General features: G+C 53.6%; 2 protein-coding genes across 2 annotated transcripts in view; both read left to right on the top strand.

Moving 5' to 3' along the window:
- Ano9 (anoctamin 9) overlaps window positions 1-3,900 on the top strand; it is a 32,403-nt gene extending 28,503 nt beyond the window's left edge. The window contains exons 16-24 of the mRNA XM_051145108.1: window positions 834-891; window positions 980-1,077; window positions 1,191-1,333; window positions 1,435-1,587; window positions 2,328-2,475; window positions 3,081-3,182; window positions 3,258-3,351; window positions 3,488-3,600; window positions 3,694-3,900. Coding sequence (XP_051001065.1) covers window positions 834-891; window positions 980-1,077; window positions 1,191-1,333; window positions 1,435-1,587; window positions 2,328-2,475; window positions 3,081-3,182; window positions 3,258-3,351; window positions 3,488-3,600; window positions 3,694-3,721 — 937 coding nt within the window. The 3' untranslated portion in view covers window positions 3,722-3,900. The remainder of the gene's footprint in view (window positions 1-833; window positions 892-979; window positions 1,078-1,190; window positions 1,334-1,434; window positions 1,588-2,327; window positions 2,476-3,080; window positions 3,183-3,257; window positions 3,352-3,487; window positions 3,601-3,693) is intronic.
- A 4,013-nt stretch (window positions 3,901-7,913) lies between these two features.
- Sigirr (single Ig and TIR domain containing) lies at window positions 7,914-14,056 on the top strand. The gene is made up of 10 exons (XM_051145592.1): window positions 7,914-8,008; window positions 9,678-9,829; window positions 11,073-11,271; window positions 11,947-12,077; window positions 12,160-12,300; window positions 12,538-12,681; window positions 12,784-12,886; window positions 12,964-13,114; window positions 13,255-13,444; window positions 13,734-14,056. The coding sequence occupies exons 2-10, from the start codon at window positions 9,823-9,825 to the stop codon at window positions 13,895-13,897; spliced, it is 1,230 nt and encodes a 409-aa protein (XP_051001549.1). The 5' UTR covers window positions 7,914-8,008; window positions 9,678-9,822; the 3' UTR covers window positions 13,898-14,056.
- The last annotated feature ends 316 nt before the right edge of the window (window positions 14,057-14,372 follow it).

The following is a 14,372-nucleotide window of genomic DNA, read 5'->3' as shown; positions in this document are numbered from 1 at the left end:
TATATATATTTTTCTGAACACTCTTGAGCTGGACCTCCATAGTTTATATGGCTCTCAGTAGTACTGTCTTCCAAGCTCCTATGAAGACTAGGATGGGCCACTGAGCTCTACCCACAGCATCCAGTCATTTATGTAGTCCAAAGTCCCCAAGTCTTCTGCATTTCTCCAAAAACAACACAGTCGGGTCTTTTTTCAGCAATAGCCCACTCCCTGGTACTGCCCTCTGTCTTAGTTACTTTTCTATGGCTGTAATAAAAACCAAGGCAACTTACAAAAGAAAGTGCTTGGTTTGGCTCACAGTTCCAGAGGGTTGGAGTGTGGGATGATGAAGTGAACAATTCGGGGCTCACAACTTGCTCTACAACCGTGTGACAGAGAGAGAGAGAGAGAGAGAGAGAGAGTGAGTACTGGGAATCACATGTGTTTTGTTTTGTTGTTGTGGCTGTTTTTTTTTTTTAAACTGAAAAACATTTTTTTCATACAATGTATTTTGATTATGTTTTTCCCATATCATGGGTAAGTCTTTCGAAATCTCAAAGCCCAACCCCAGTGACTACCTCTTCCAAAAAAGCCACACCTCCTAATCCATCCCAAACCATTCCACCAACTAAGGACAAAGTATTCAAATATATGAACCTATCGGGAGAGGGGTGGGGCAGGGTGGCGGCAGCGGCGGCAGCGGCAGCAGCGGCAGCGGCGGCGGCAGCGGCAGCAGCGGCAGCAGCAGTTAGGGCCTTTTCATTCAAACCACCACACTATTACTCTACCTTCCCAGGGTCCCAAGAGTCAGGGTGCTGTCCAACTCCCTCACAGGCCTCGATTTTTCTCCCTAGGATCAATGGTCACCCTGGGAAGTCCACACGCCTGGCTGGGCTGTGGAGGCTGGAGGAGGTCAGTGTGTCCTGAGGCCTCGCTGCCCAGTGCTTGAGCTCCCCTCCTCCCTTGAGCTCCACCCCTGACCTTCACGTTGGCCCCACAGTGCCATCTCAGTGGCTGCATGATGGACCTGTTCATCCAGATGGCCATCATCATGGGGCTCAAGCAAACCCTGAGCAACTGTGTTGAATACCTGAAACCGTGAGGACTCTTCCCGCCCCCCCCATCCAGCCCCGCCCCCCCCCCCCCCACAGTGACTGTCCCCAGGGCTCTGCAGTCTTTCTGTGTCTTCCACGTGTTCTTGGCGCCCACAGGTGGTTGGCCCATAAATATCGCTTGATGCGGGCTAATGAACACCAGCCTGAATCCAAAGACCCGGAACTGGAGGCATGGCAGCGGAACTACTACCTGAATCCAGTCAACACCTTCAGCCTGTTTGATGAGTTCATGGAGATGAGTGCGTAGAGCCGTAGGGAGCGGGCTGAGCAGATGGGCAGGGTATGCAGGGTGAAAAGTAGGTGGCTGTGCTCGATCCAGGGTGACATTTTCACCCTGCAGTGATCCAGTATGGCTTCACCACCATCTTTGTGGCTGCCTTCCCACTGGCACCACTCTTGGCACTCTTCAGCAACATTGTGGAGATCCGCCTGGACGCCATCAAGATGGTCAGACTACAGCGGCGCCTGGTCCCTCGGAAGGCTAAGGACATAGGTCAGAGGCCACACAAGTTGTACAGTGCAGGAGAGCAGCCAGGGCACTGGGGAAAACAACTTCCAATCCTGTTTTTTTTTTTTTTTTTAAACCAGCCCATGCCAGGCCACCTTGAAGAAACTTGAAACAGCTGGAACCCCTGTCCCTTACTCCAGAGACATTCCCTAGGTTTCTCTGAAATGGACACTAAGTCTCATGGGCTCAGACCCCCCAGAAAAAGGCAGGTTAGGGTGCACTTGGCAAGGCCCTCCCGTGAGCCTCCAGCCTCCAATGGGTACCCTATGGAAAAGCAGGAGTCTGATCACATGGGAGGGAAGGTATGGTAGAACAGAGAGACCTAGGCTTCTGTCAACTTGACATTCCATAGTGAGAATGACAGATGTCAGGGAAACAGACGGATCAGATGCTACACGTCAGGAGAAGCATTAGGGAGAACCCCAGGCTTAGGAACTCTCGCTTGGGTGGGGCCCAGGAGATAAACAACGTGTTGAAGAGTTCTAGGAAGAAGGTGGGGATGGGGAACCCCAAGTTCTTCACTGCTCATGGCAGGGAGAAGAGGGTGCAGTATACTATACCCTGCCTTTCTTAGATTTCCTAGTAGATCACTTGGCCCCCATGGCTACAATGGGGCCACGAACAGAGATCTCATAAGGCTCCTTGACCCATCAGGCGCCAAGCTTTGAGGACAGGACACTACCAATAATCAAGAGTGTGTGCTTCACTCCGCTGCTTTCGTTCAGGGACCTGGCTGCAGGTATTGGAGACCATTGGAGTGCTGGCAGTCATCGCCAATGGGATGGTCATCGCCTTCACCTCCGAGTTTATCCCCAGAATCGTCTACACGTACCACTATGGCCCATGCCGAAAGTACCAGAACTTCACAGATGAGTAAGGCATTACAACTGTTGGGTGAAACTGCCCCTTCCATCTCAGTCCTTGGAGCCCACACTTGGGGTTCTCCTGGGTATGTCTGGGTGTTGACAGTGCTATCTGGGGGCTGCACAGGGTTGGGACTCGACCACTCCTTGCGCTGTCTACGTGACCTACGTACCTTGGCTGCATCCCATAAATGACTGATGAGACATTTGTTGGTTGGGGAGGGAAGTACCAGGCCCTGTTGGTGATGAGTAGGTGGTACCTAAATGCCTCTCCTGCAAATTTATACATCCCTGTCCTGCTTTTTGGTGTAGGGAGGCGGAGCAGAAATGTGTCTAGCTCCCACCATACCTGTAGACCTGGGGCTCTTTGGGTCAGCCCTAGGAGTGTTTTTCCAGCCTGGTAGGGAAGAGAGTTGGCGACATCCCCAAGGCCCCCTCAGCTTCCCTTCCCCCTCCCAGGTGTGGCCCCTTGTGCTTAGATAGCAGTCCTGTTCTCATAAAAGGAAGCGGAGGAGGCCATGCATGGTGTGTCCTCTCCCCAGTGCCTTTTCAGGAGGAGCCTCGGGCCGTTTAAACACATGGTCCCCACCCCCACCCCCACTTGTCTCTCTCCAGCTGCCTCCAGGGCTATGTCAACCACAGTTTATCTGTCTTCCGCACCAAGGACTTCCAGGACCATGGCAGGATAGTCGGCCAAGAAAATGTGACCCATTGCAGGTTTGGAACCCTTTCTCCCCCATAAATGCCCTCTAAACTCCTGATTCCTGACCTCAGGTACTTTCCTCACCCCAGGTACCGGGACTACAGGAATGAGGATGACTACAACTTCTCTAAGGAATTCTGGTTCATTCTGTCTATCCGGCTAGCCTTTGTCATCCTCTTTGAGGTGGGTAGAATTGTGAGCGAGAGCCTGAGTACTGGCAGCTCTCTTACTCCTCTTTCCTAGCCCCCAAATCCTACTAGTTTCTTCTTAGCCATTGACTTTGCTAGGTTTTTTTTTCCCCCTCCCTACCCACCCTCAGCACGTCGCCTTGTGCATCAAGCTCATCGCTGCATGGTTTGTGCCTGATGTGCCCCAGTCAGTGAAGAACAAGGTTCTGGAGGAAAAGTACCAGAAACTTCAGGAAAAGATGTGGTAGGGATACAGACACTGATTCGGCTGGGGCAGGTCTGTGCCTGGGGGGACAGGCCTGGCCTCTAACCTGTACCAACCACACCCTTTCTGTAGCTTCATTTCCAGGAGCACAGACGTATAGACAGCCTGGGGCAGGTGGGGAAATGCTGGGTGCCAGGAGTCCGGACGAGGAAGAAGTCCCCACCTCTACAGCTTGCCCCTGCCTGTAACAATGTGTATGTGTGTGTTGAGGGAGACTGTAAAATTATGTACGTAGTTGCCGGGCATGGTGGTGCATGCCTTTAATCCTAGCACTTGGGAGGCAGAGGCAGGTGGATCGCTGCGAGTTCGAGGCCAGCCTGGTCTACAAAGCGAGTCCAGGAGAGCCAAGGCTATACAGAGAAACCCTGTCTCGAAAAACCAAAAAAAAAAAAAAAAAAAAGTATGTATATGTAGGGTCCTGGTTGGTCTACATATATGTTAGTGACTGAAGATCATAGGAGAACTTTGGATATATATATGGGCATCCTATGCTATCTCCGGAAGGTCTTGGATATGTAGGGGGTCCTTGAAATTCCATGTATATTTAGGGTGTTTACAACCAGCATGGATGTGCCTGTGAGGTTTGTTCAGACTGGCACAGACAGGACTTAAAACTCTGGAGTGATCCTAGTACCCATGTAACTGCAGGCTGCTCATAAAATCCCAACGCAGTAAAATCAGCCCGAGTTCCATGGACCTCCTCCATGGAAGGCCTTTGTGTTCCGCGGGCCTCCTGTTGGTGGGAGGCCCAGGGACTAACTTCAAGCTTTCCCCTGCGTAACTGTGGATCCCCACAGCCTGTACAGCTTTTTACAAACAAAATAAACTTGTGTGTACTGATTTCTGAGCCTCATGGTATAGATCCAGTTTCTAGGGATTATTTCTGCCCTGAGCTAGATGGAGGAAGGGTGAATTGTGGTAGCCTCGGGCCACCTGGCTTTTCCCTGGTCTGCCTCAACTTCTGGGTGAGGGGCACCTTGTCGAAGAAGGTTTTGCTTTCCAAATATCTGGATTTGGGGATGGCAAAAGAAGACACAGGGTCATTTATGGGTGGGGTGTGGATCAAGGCAGACTCCCTGGAGGAAAGGGAAGAGCTCAGGCAGGGTGGCCCCTTGTGAGCTGCTCTGACTGAGCTGGTTTGGCCACTGCCCCAAAGCCCGCAAGGCTGAAGATCCAGGGGCTGAACTCCCGACAGTCTCCAGCACTAGCCTCAGGCATAAAGCGGGACACTAGGGTCCGCCCTCGGGGCGGGGCTGCACCTGCCGCTGGGTCTGTCGCTGCTGCGCACCTAGGCCAGGTAAACTGCCACCCTCCGCCAGAGTCTCAGGTGTCTCAGGTCTGAAAGCAGGTGGGTGACAGTCGTGACTCAGACACGTGGAGGTGAGTAGAGGTCGGGGTTCTTGGAGCCGCTCCAGTTTTCGGGTAGACGACCAGGGCGCACTTTGCTCCGCGGATCCTTAAGGCCATGGTCCGGCAGGAAGTAGCTCTGAACCAGACGGGTTTCACCGCTCAGCCCGGAAGCTCGAGAGCGCTGTGTCCAGTCCTCTTCTCTGGCCCTGCTCTTTTCATTCCGCCCGACGTGGTCAATAGCTTCCTCTTGACTTCAGTGCAAGCCTATAGAGACGGGCGAGGGGCTCAAGACCCCACTTTCGCTCCTACGAGCGTATCTCAAACTTAAGCAGTTCTAGGACACCCTGGTCAGACTTAGGGGCTAACTGGGACCTAAGCTCTCCCCGACCTCAGCAGAGCTTCCGCCTCCTGCGCCGCTACCACTCGGTGTGCGTCCAGACTAGCTGGGGGCGCGCTTCCGCTCTCCGTGCGCGTGCCCGTCTTCAGCACGCGTGTCTGATAGGCTTGCTTGCAGCATCTGTTGGGTCCGGGGTAACAGGTCGTGCGCCACTCACAGAAGACGAAGGGCAAGATGTAGGAACATGCTGAACCCGGGAAGTCAGTTACCTCGAGGCCTTTTATGCACACTCCTTTCTTTAAAAAAGATAATCTGGGGACCCAGCGGCTCAAGCCAAGAGTTGTTGAGCTGGAGCAGCACCCAGGCCGCGGGATGCTGAGCAGCAAAACAGACCTGCAAGTGGAGAGCGGCCTCTGGCTTCAGGGTCCACAGCCTCAGGGTACTCACTCTTTTGATAACACGGAGTGCCTGCGGGAGAAGAAGCTGGGCTTTCCTGGAACCTCATAATGTGGAGGCAATGCTGATGGAGGAATACGAGGGTTCGGGCTGGGGTTTAAATTTCGGGGAGCTGGAGTGCCTCCAAAGGACTTTAGGAGCGAGTGTCCGAAGCCGTTTGGGTTTTTGTGTATAATTAGCCTGAGGCTGGGGTATGAGAAGGGTTCTCAATCTTCCTAATGCTGCGACCCTTTAATACAATTCTTCATGTTATGGTGACCCTCAATCATAAAATTATTTCTGATGCTACTTTATAACTGTAGTTTTGCTGCTGTTAACAAACTGTAATGTAAACATAGGTGTGTTTCTGGTACTCGTAGGCAACCCCTACGAAGAGTCATTTAGACCCCCCCGCCAAGGGGTCGCGACCCAATGTTTGAGAACCTCTAGGATAGATGAGCGATGCTAGCAGACAGGAAGGGAGGATGGTATTAACTCAACACTCTGAGAGGGGGTTGGAGAGATGACTCAGAGGTTAAGGGCACTGATCTTCTAGAGGCTCTGAGTTCAGTTCCCAGAGATCACATGGTGGCTCACAACCATCTATAATGCGATCTGGTGTCCTCTTCTGGTGTACATGAAGCAGAGCACTGCATACATAATAAATAAATCTTTTTTTAAAAAAAGACTCTGAGAGGGTGACAGGGTCTAGGTGTAGGAGGCGCAAACATTATGCCAGACATATTAGAAAGCAAGGGTGTTTGAGGACCCTGGCCTCAGTACTGGGGCGTTTCCCTCTTTACTTCTGACCTGGGTGCTTCTGAACTTTGGTGCATTTCAGCCTTGTTGACTGACAGTGTGGAAAACACAGAAGTGACTGTGGTGAGGTCAGCCAGTTACTCTGTATGGGATGCTCAAGACCGCTCCAGGTAGGAAACGGCTCCACACGTGCAGAGGAAGCCTTTCCAGCTCTGAGCCGAGGTCATGCAGGCCAAGCCATAGGGGCTCGAGTAGGGCCGGGTTATAGTCAGGCAAGGTGGCAGCAAAGCCTGCTCCTTCCTGCAGTGAGGATGCTGGGTGGCCTGAACCAGGCACAGGAAGACCGCAGGAGGGTCTCTGGGACATACTCCTGCAATTAATTGTGAGTGTAAAGGGAGGGCCAGGTACTGGAGAAGACCCCAGTCTGATTCTGTAATTGCTACTGGGCCCCGGGGCTTGCTCACATCAATCCAAGGGGAGTCAGTGGTAACAGGAGGAGCCACCAGCTATCTTCTCTGCTGTCCCACATCAGAGCCAGAGGCTTGTGGCTCTTGTGTTTGGCACTTTATCTTGAAAAGGGGGCCCTGCTCTCTCACCCTAGCCCTAAGCTAATGTCTATGAGATGCCATCACGGCTACTTATTCATCTAAGTTGGTGGCCTGGGAGGTGGCCAGGGTAAGGGTCAGAGAAACATGCTCTAGATTTCATTACTGGTCACCAGTTTCCACAGTGGCAGATCCCCTTTGCCACACACAGCAGGTCAGAGGTGAGTCATGCACGGGCCTTTGTTGTTGTTGGGGAAGAGCAGATAATATGATTCCTCCTGTCCACTCCTGGGTGTGGTATACAGAATTAAAACATTGCCGGGATCGGCGCGGGCCTTTAAACCAGGCACTCAAGAGACAGAGGCAGGTGGTGCTCTGTGAGTTCCAGGCCAGCCTGGTCTACATAGACACTTCCAGGCCAACCAGGGAAGGGGGCAGGGTGAAATCTAGAAGACACGCCTCCTACCCAGCTTGCCTTCTTTGTGTATCTTAGGGTGATTCTGGCTAGGGGAGGGTCTCCTTGCTAGGCTCTCTGTACAGCACCCTAACCTCTGCCACTTGGAGTGCCCACCTACAGTCTAGCAGAGGAACAGCTTTATGTAGTGCTTAGGGACTGGGGCAGTCCCCAGGATCTTCTTACTCAGAGTTACAGGAAGAGCCAGGCAAGGCGGGGCAAGGACCGCCAACAGCCCGCCCCACCAGGGGAAGGGGTGGGTACCTGGGTGGGGTTTAGGTTTAGGAGAGGATGTGACTGCAAGGCCAGGAAACTAAGGGGGAAAGTTCTGACTAAAATACACATCAACAAAAGCCAGGTCCTCTCCCAAGCTTGGTGATGCATCGTGGGTAGCCGCAACACTGTGGCTCCCTCTCTGGGGCCCAGCTGAGGAGACAGTTTGCTCACAAGTGCACGCTACTGACCTCAATGGCCAGCTCCCATCTGGAGGAAAGATCCGGAACCCAGGTGACTGTGCTCTGTTGCTCTAAGTGATCCTGTGGCCTTGTGGTCTGTCCTTGGCGGTAGGCTTGGCCGAGGAGAGGCCCATGGTGCTGAGGTGCATGAAGGCACTGTGGTTGTGTGTGTGTGTGTGTGTGTGTGGGTGTGTGAGTGTGTGTGTACATGGTACATGCGCGTGGGCATAAGTGTGCGTGGGATACACGTGCGTGGGCGTAAGTGTGTGTGGGAATGGATACTCTTGTGGTCTCTGTGGTATTTGGGAGTGAGCCTGTGAGGCGATGTGTGTGCAGCCTAAGCCCCGTGTGAAAGGATGTGCACACATAAATGATACGTGTGTGCGCACATCGGCAAAGGTGAACTCAGTGTGGTTGAGCGGCGGTGGGGGGTGGGGGGATGGGGCAGAGAGGGGCTGGGCACGCATAGAATGTGAAAGAGAAGAGGACATGGAAGAGGACACCTGCTGCTTCAGTGAGTGAGTCACATCCTGGAGGCTTGGTCTTGACTTCTGGCAGTGTCTGTGGCTGCCTTTGCAGGGGTCACAGGGTCTTCTGAAATTGAGGAGGTTGAGGGCTATGGCAGGACACACTCCGAGACCTGCTGGGCTGGGGTATGTAGGACTTCTGGTCACTCTGAGGGGTCAACTGAGAAGCGTTGGTGGGTGGTTCTGCTCCCAGAAGTGTAGTAGGACCCCCCTCCCTGCACCCAAAAGGTTTTTCTGGAAGGATCACCTTGCCACCCTGACAGAAATATGCCTCTTGCTGAGCTAGCTTCCAAGGAGATTGATGTCTCACCAAGCTGAAGATTTAAAGTGAGCACAAAACAAAGGGAAAAGATTCATTCTCACGAAAGCTTCTGGGGCCTTAGTTATAGGAGGGACATCTGAGGCAGGCCAGGCCCAGGGTCTTGGAGCTTGACTCAGTGTTCCTGCTGCTTGTTGCATAGAGAGAGTGAGCTTGGGCCACCCTGGGAAGAGGGATCACCTAGGGCCCTGGGCTGCTAAAGAAAAGCATCCTGAACGTTTCCTGCAATCAAGATACTACTGAGATTTTTGCGTCCTGGTGTGTACAATTGCTGTGGACTAAGAATGGCCCAGGACCCTAGATAGGAGTCATCTGTTTGGGGTTCCCAGAAGGGGTTCTCAAGGCCCTTCAGAGTGGCCTCTATATCAGCCCGGAGTCCATTCACTTCTGGTCCAGATGAGCCTCAGGATGTGCTTGTCCATTCACACGTGCATGTGTGACTGCATGCAGAGCAAAATCTCCCCGTTAGGTTTCACTTATGGCTCATATCCCCTTAATTCCCAGGTCCTGGCCAGGTGACAAGCACCCATGCACCCACCTGCATACAGCAATCCACTACAGGGGACACCCGGGAATAAGGCTAACTTCCATCTCCTGAGGTCAGATCCTTGTTGGAGCATGTCTGCTGGGTCCCTGAGTGGCCCCAGAACAAGTGAAGGTGGTCCATGGGCCTGCCCCCTCCCACGCTGTGGGAGGCAGGATTGCTCTGGTCTCAGATCTAGGAGCTCGCCCAGCACCCTGAGACTGGCCAAGGTTGCAAGGCAGCCCTCTGGTGTGCAGCCAGTACAGCTGATGGCTGACAGTTACTGGTTAACTCATCCTGTTCCTGTTTAACTTGTCTCCTGGGGATGGTGACAGCAGCCTCTGACCTCCAGGTACCTGTTCATCTGGGCTGAATAGACAGAAAGGAGTCCCTCTCAGACTTCAGTGGACCCATCTGCTTGGTTTAAAAAAAAAAACCCCGTGGATCCAGGGGTGGAACCAGGGCACAGCCTGCCGTGAAGAGGCCCTGGACGAGCCATGGCAGGTAGGCAGGTCACAGAGGGCCAGGATCAAGTCTCCACCCCGATTTCTGCTTGTCAGGCTGTCTCCACACTATACTTTTGGCTGATCTCTGTGCTTGGATGCATGCCAGAGGTCAAGGCCTATGCTAATCGCTTCTTTCTAGTAGTTGGGTCTGAACTCAAGGCAGGCAGGGTTGATGAGAGCCTCCACTTCTGTTCTGCCCAAGGCCTCCAGATAAGCCATACGAGAATCAGAAAGCCTAGGAATCTCAATGCGCTCCTGCGGCTGTGAGTGGTTTTTCCGAAACAGGGTTTCTCTGTGTAGCCTTGGCTGTCCTGGACTCACTTTGTAGACCAGGCTGGCCCCACACTCACAGAGATCCGCCTGCCTCTGCCTCCTGAGTGCTGGGATTACAGGCGTGCGCCACTGCGCCCGGCTAGGGGGAGCGAGTGTTAAGTGAGGTGATTGGGTGTACCTCTCCAGCCTCCTGCTGGGATCATCGTCCTACTTAAAGATGAGAAAACTTAGGCTCCAGAGAAGTGGGGAGGGCAGTCTGTGGCCAGTGGGGGTGGGGGTGGGGGATCCTGGAAGCTCAGAGTCCAGCTTATCCTATCCCTGTGTAAGATGTTAGGATGCCTGGTGCCCGTAGTCCCTGTGGCTCTTCAGGAGAAGCCAGCCAGCCTGAGGGATGGAGGAGCTGGCCTTACTCTGAGGGGGTAGTGTGGAGGCTAGACTCCGGTCCAGCAGGGGTAAGCCAACAGATGGGCCCCTGTGGCTGGGCCAGCTCAGATCAAATGTGACTCTAGCCACTCCTCTCCCTGTTAATGTTCCCCTGAAGCACAAGGCTGTCACATGAGGGCCAGCCAGCAGAACACACTGGCCACGGCTGAGGGAAGAATCCAAGTGTGGGCTCTGGCCTATAGGACTCATGGATGTGATCTCTGACATCACTCACTCGTTGCCTTTTTTTTTTTTTTTTTAAGATTTTTATTTATTTATTAAGTGTACAGTTTTGCCTTCATGTATGTTGCAGGCCAGAAGAGGGCCCCAGATCTCATCATAGATGGTTGTGAGCCACCATATGGTTGCTGGGAATTGAACTCAGGACCATTGGAAGAGCAGGCAATGCTCTTACCCTCTGAGCCATCCCTCCAGCCTGCCCATTGCCTCCGCGCCACCCCCACCCCCCTTTGGTCACAGAGCATCTATGCATAGCACGGGAGTAGGCATCCTAGTATGGCTGACCTGTTGTGTTCTTTCTACAGGTGTCTGTGACAGGGCCCCTAATTTCCTCTCCCCATCTGAAGACCAAACCTTGAGACCTGCCTTTGGCAGTGCAGTTGCTTTGAATTGTACAGCTTGGGTGGTCTCTGAGCCTCAGTGTCCCCACCCCTCAGTGCAATGGCTAAAAGATGGTGTGACATTGGGCAATGGAAGCCACGTCAGCTTCTATCAGGACTTTTGGTAAGAGACTGAGGTGTCCAGGATATACCCATGGCCAGGCTTTCTGACCTACACCTTAAACTATAACAATTGGGACAAGAACTGAAAAAGAAGAAGAAGAAGAAGGCTGGGAGGTGGTGGTGCACGCCTTTAATCCCAGCACTCAGGAGGCAGAGGCAGGTGGATCTCTGTGAGTTCGAGGCCAGCCTGGTCTACAAAGTGAGTCCAGGACAGCCAAGGCTACACAGAGAAACCCTGTCTTGAAAAACCAACCAACCAACCAACCAACCAACCAACCAAACAAAACCCCCCCCAAAAAAAGAAAGAAAAGAAAAGAAAGGAAAAACAAACAAACAAAAACCCAAACAACTAGGACAAGGGCTATGTAATACCTGTGCAAAGCTGACATGGCCAAGTGTTCCCATGGACACAGATAGACAGTTGACTTTGGGAACAGGTCTTAGTTTATTCATGACCCCTGTATATTATCTTGTAGACTGTCTGGGGATAGAATCCTAAGTCTTTAATGGGTCATTGACTCGCTAAGCTCTGATCCCCAGGCCCCAGGCCCAAATTCTGGGCACTTAACCCAAATCTTCAGCCTCTTCCTGGGTGAATCCCAGACAGGTGGGACTTGTACACCCACCGATGTTCTTGGTCCCCAGGTGAGGGTTTGGCCTTGTTTCTTTCCCCCAGGGTCAGCGCCAACTTCTCAGAGTTGGTGTCCAGTGTTCTGGTGCTCAACTTGACCAGCGCTGAGGACTATGGAACCTTCGCCTGCTCCATCTGGAATGCCAGCTCTCACTCCTTCATTCTTTGGCGAGCTGGTGAGGCAGTTCAAGGTGTTGGAGGGCAGGGGTTTTCTGTAGTTCTGGTGTTAAGGGCCTAGTGATCTCTCTCTGTCTGCAGGCCCTGCAGGCCATGTGGCCGCAGTGCTGGCTTCCCTCCTTGTCTTGCTGGTTCTGCTGCTGGTGGCCCTGCTCTATGTTAAGTGTCGCCTGAACGTGCTGCTTTGGTACCAAGACACCTGTGGAGAGGTGGAGATGAACGGTACGTGGGGTTCTGCATGGATGAGGGCACAGGATTCGGCCAAGGGCCTTACTGAGGTGACAACTGCGTGCTGGGTTACGTCCTGGGAGGAGAGAGTTGTAGCTCTGGAGGACTCTAGGTGTACAAAGGCTGTGGGAGGTCCCAGGAACTAGGGTCAACAGAAGGAAAAGTCCTGGGGTCTGGTTCACAGGTAGGGGTGTCTCTATAACTGGCCGCGCTGACTGGCCTTTTCTGTAGATGGGAAGTTATACGATGCCTACGTGTCCTATAGCGACTGCCCCGAGGACCGCAAATTTGTGAATTTTATTCTGAAGCCTCAGTTGGAGCGGCGTCGGGGATACAAGCTCTTCCTGGAGGATCGTGATCTCTTACCGCGCGCTGGTACCACCCATGTCCCGCCTCCTGGTCCCCACCCTGTTCTCTGAGTCCTGCCCTCGCCACTGGCCCCGCCTCTCATCCGCCTGCACACGCCCTTGCCCACAGAGCCCTCTGCCGACCTCTTGGTGAACCTGAGCCGTTGCCGGCGCCTCATCGTGGTTCTTTCAGATGCCTTCCTGGGCCGTGCCTGGTGTAGCCAGAGCTTCCGGTGCGTCCGGTGCTTGGCTTGGGGTGGGGAGACTGGGAGGCCTGGTTCTTCCTTTCCTGACGGTCCCGTCCCCTCAGGGAAGGACTGTGCCGCCTACTGGAGCTCACACGCAGACCTATCTTCATCACCTTCGAGGGCCAGAGGCGTGAGCCCATGCACCCTGCTCTCCGGCTCCTGCGTCAGCACCGCCACCTCGTGACCCTGCTGCTTTGGAAACCTGGCTCCGTGGTGCGAGGGATGGGGGTTTGTGAGTGGGTGCTGGAGGGTCAGGGGACCCGCAAGTCAGCCACCAGCATCACTCTTTGGGCCTAGGTGTCTAGAGGTTTACAATGTGTAGTTTATACTGATGGTCCAACCCTGTCCCTTAGACGCCTTCCTCTGATTTCTGGAAAGAGCTACAGCTGGCACTGCCACGGAAGGTGCAATACAGGCCGATGGAGGGAGACCCCCAAACCCGACTACAGGATGACAAAGATCCCATGCTAATCGTGAGAGGGCGTGCTGCCCAGGGCCGGGCCATGGAGTCAGAGCTGGATCCAGACCCTGAGGGAGACCTGGGTATGCTCATCTGGCCTCATTTTAGATCAAGGGGTCAGCCACAGCTCCAGCGTCCTGGAAAGGACCCAGGCCTGGAGGACTCTGGCATCGAGAGATCCTGACTCCTAAGGAGGTCTGGCGCTCCTTAGGGTCAAACTGCCTCTTACTGGGGAGGTGGTTTTGCTCCTAGGCCTCTCTGGGGGAGCTTTCAGGGCTTCTAGTGTCTTTGTGGCTGGTGGGTGAGCAAGCACTAGCTCCTTCGGTAAATGGCTGTAGATCATGCAGCCTCGGGCCTTGTGGTATCCTGCAGGTGTCCGTGGACCCGTCTTTGGGGAGCTGCCAACTCCGCTGCATGAAAACAGGGTCTCAGTAGGTGACGGCCAGGGGAATGAAATGGATGTCTCTGACCTTGGCTCCCGGAACTACAGTGCACGAACAGACTTCTACTGCCTTGTTTCCGAGGATGACGTGTAGCCCTTATCCTAGCAGCCCAAATCATAGGATCATGGCAGCTGGTCCCAGGGTAGAGGCAGGCACCCTTTCATCCTAGCCCTGGGCCCCTCGGGGAAGGAGTGTGGCTCCGGGGTGTCACAAAATAAAAATCCTCTTGGCTCTTGCCTGGGCCCGTTTCTCTTCTGGGTGGTGAAATTGCTTCCATCGTGAGACCCTGACCCTTCTTTTCATCTTTACCAGCACCAGGTTTCCCAAGCTGCTATGCACCCAAGCCTGCCATCTCAGCTACCCCTGGCATATCCCTTACTCTAATGGTGCCCAGCATCCCTCCTTAGTACTTGGTTGGGAGTATGACTGTCTCTAGCCCCCTCTCATCTGGACAGATGCTTCAGTAAGAAGCCACAGCTGATAATCTTACCGGGGGGGGGGGGGGGCTTGTTTCTGACACTCCTGGAGTTCTAGCTTTGGACAGCCTGCCTGATCCTCTCTGGCCAGG

Source organism: Acomys russatus, chromosome 5, assembly GCF_903995435.1.
Source record: "Acomys russatus chromosome 5, mAcoRus1.1, whole genome shotgun sequence".
In the NCBI taxonomy this organism is placed as follows: Eukaryota; Metazoa; Chordata; class Mammalia; order Rodentia; family Muridae; genus Acomys; species Acomys russatus.
The sequence above is the reverse complement of the archived record's forward strand: the minus strand, read 5'-3'. Positions and strand labels throughout refer to the sequence as shown.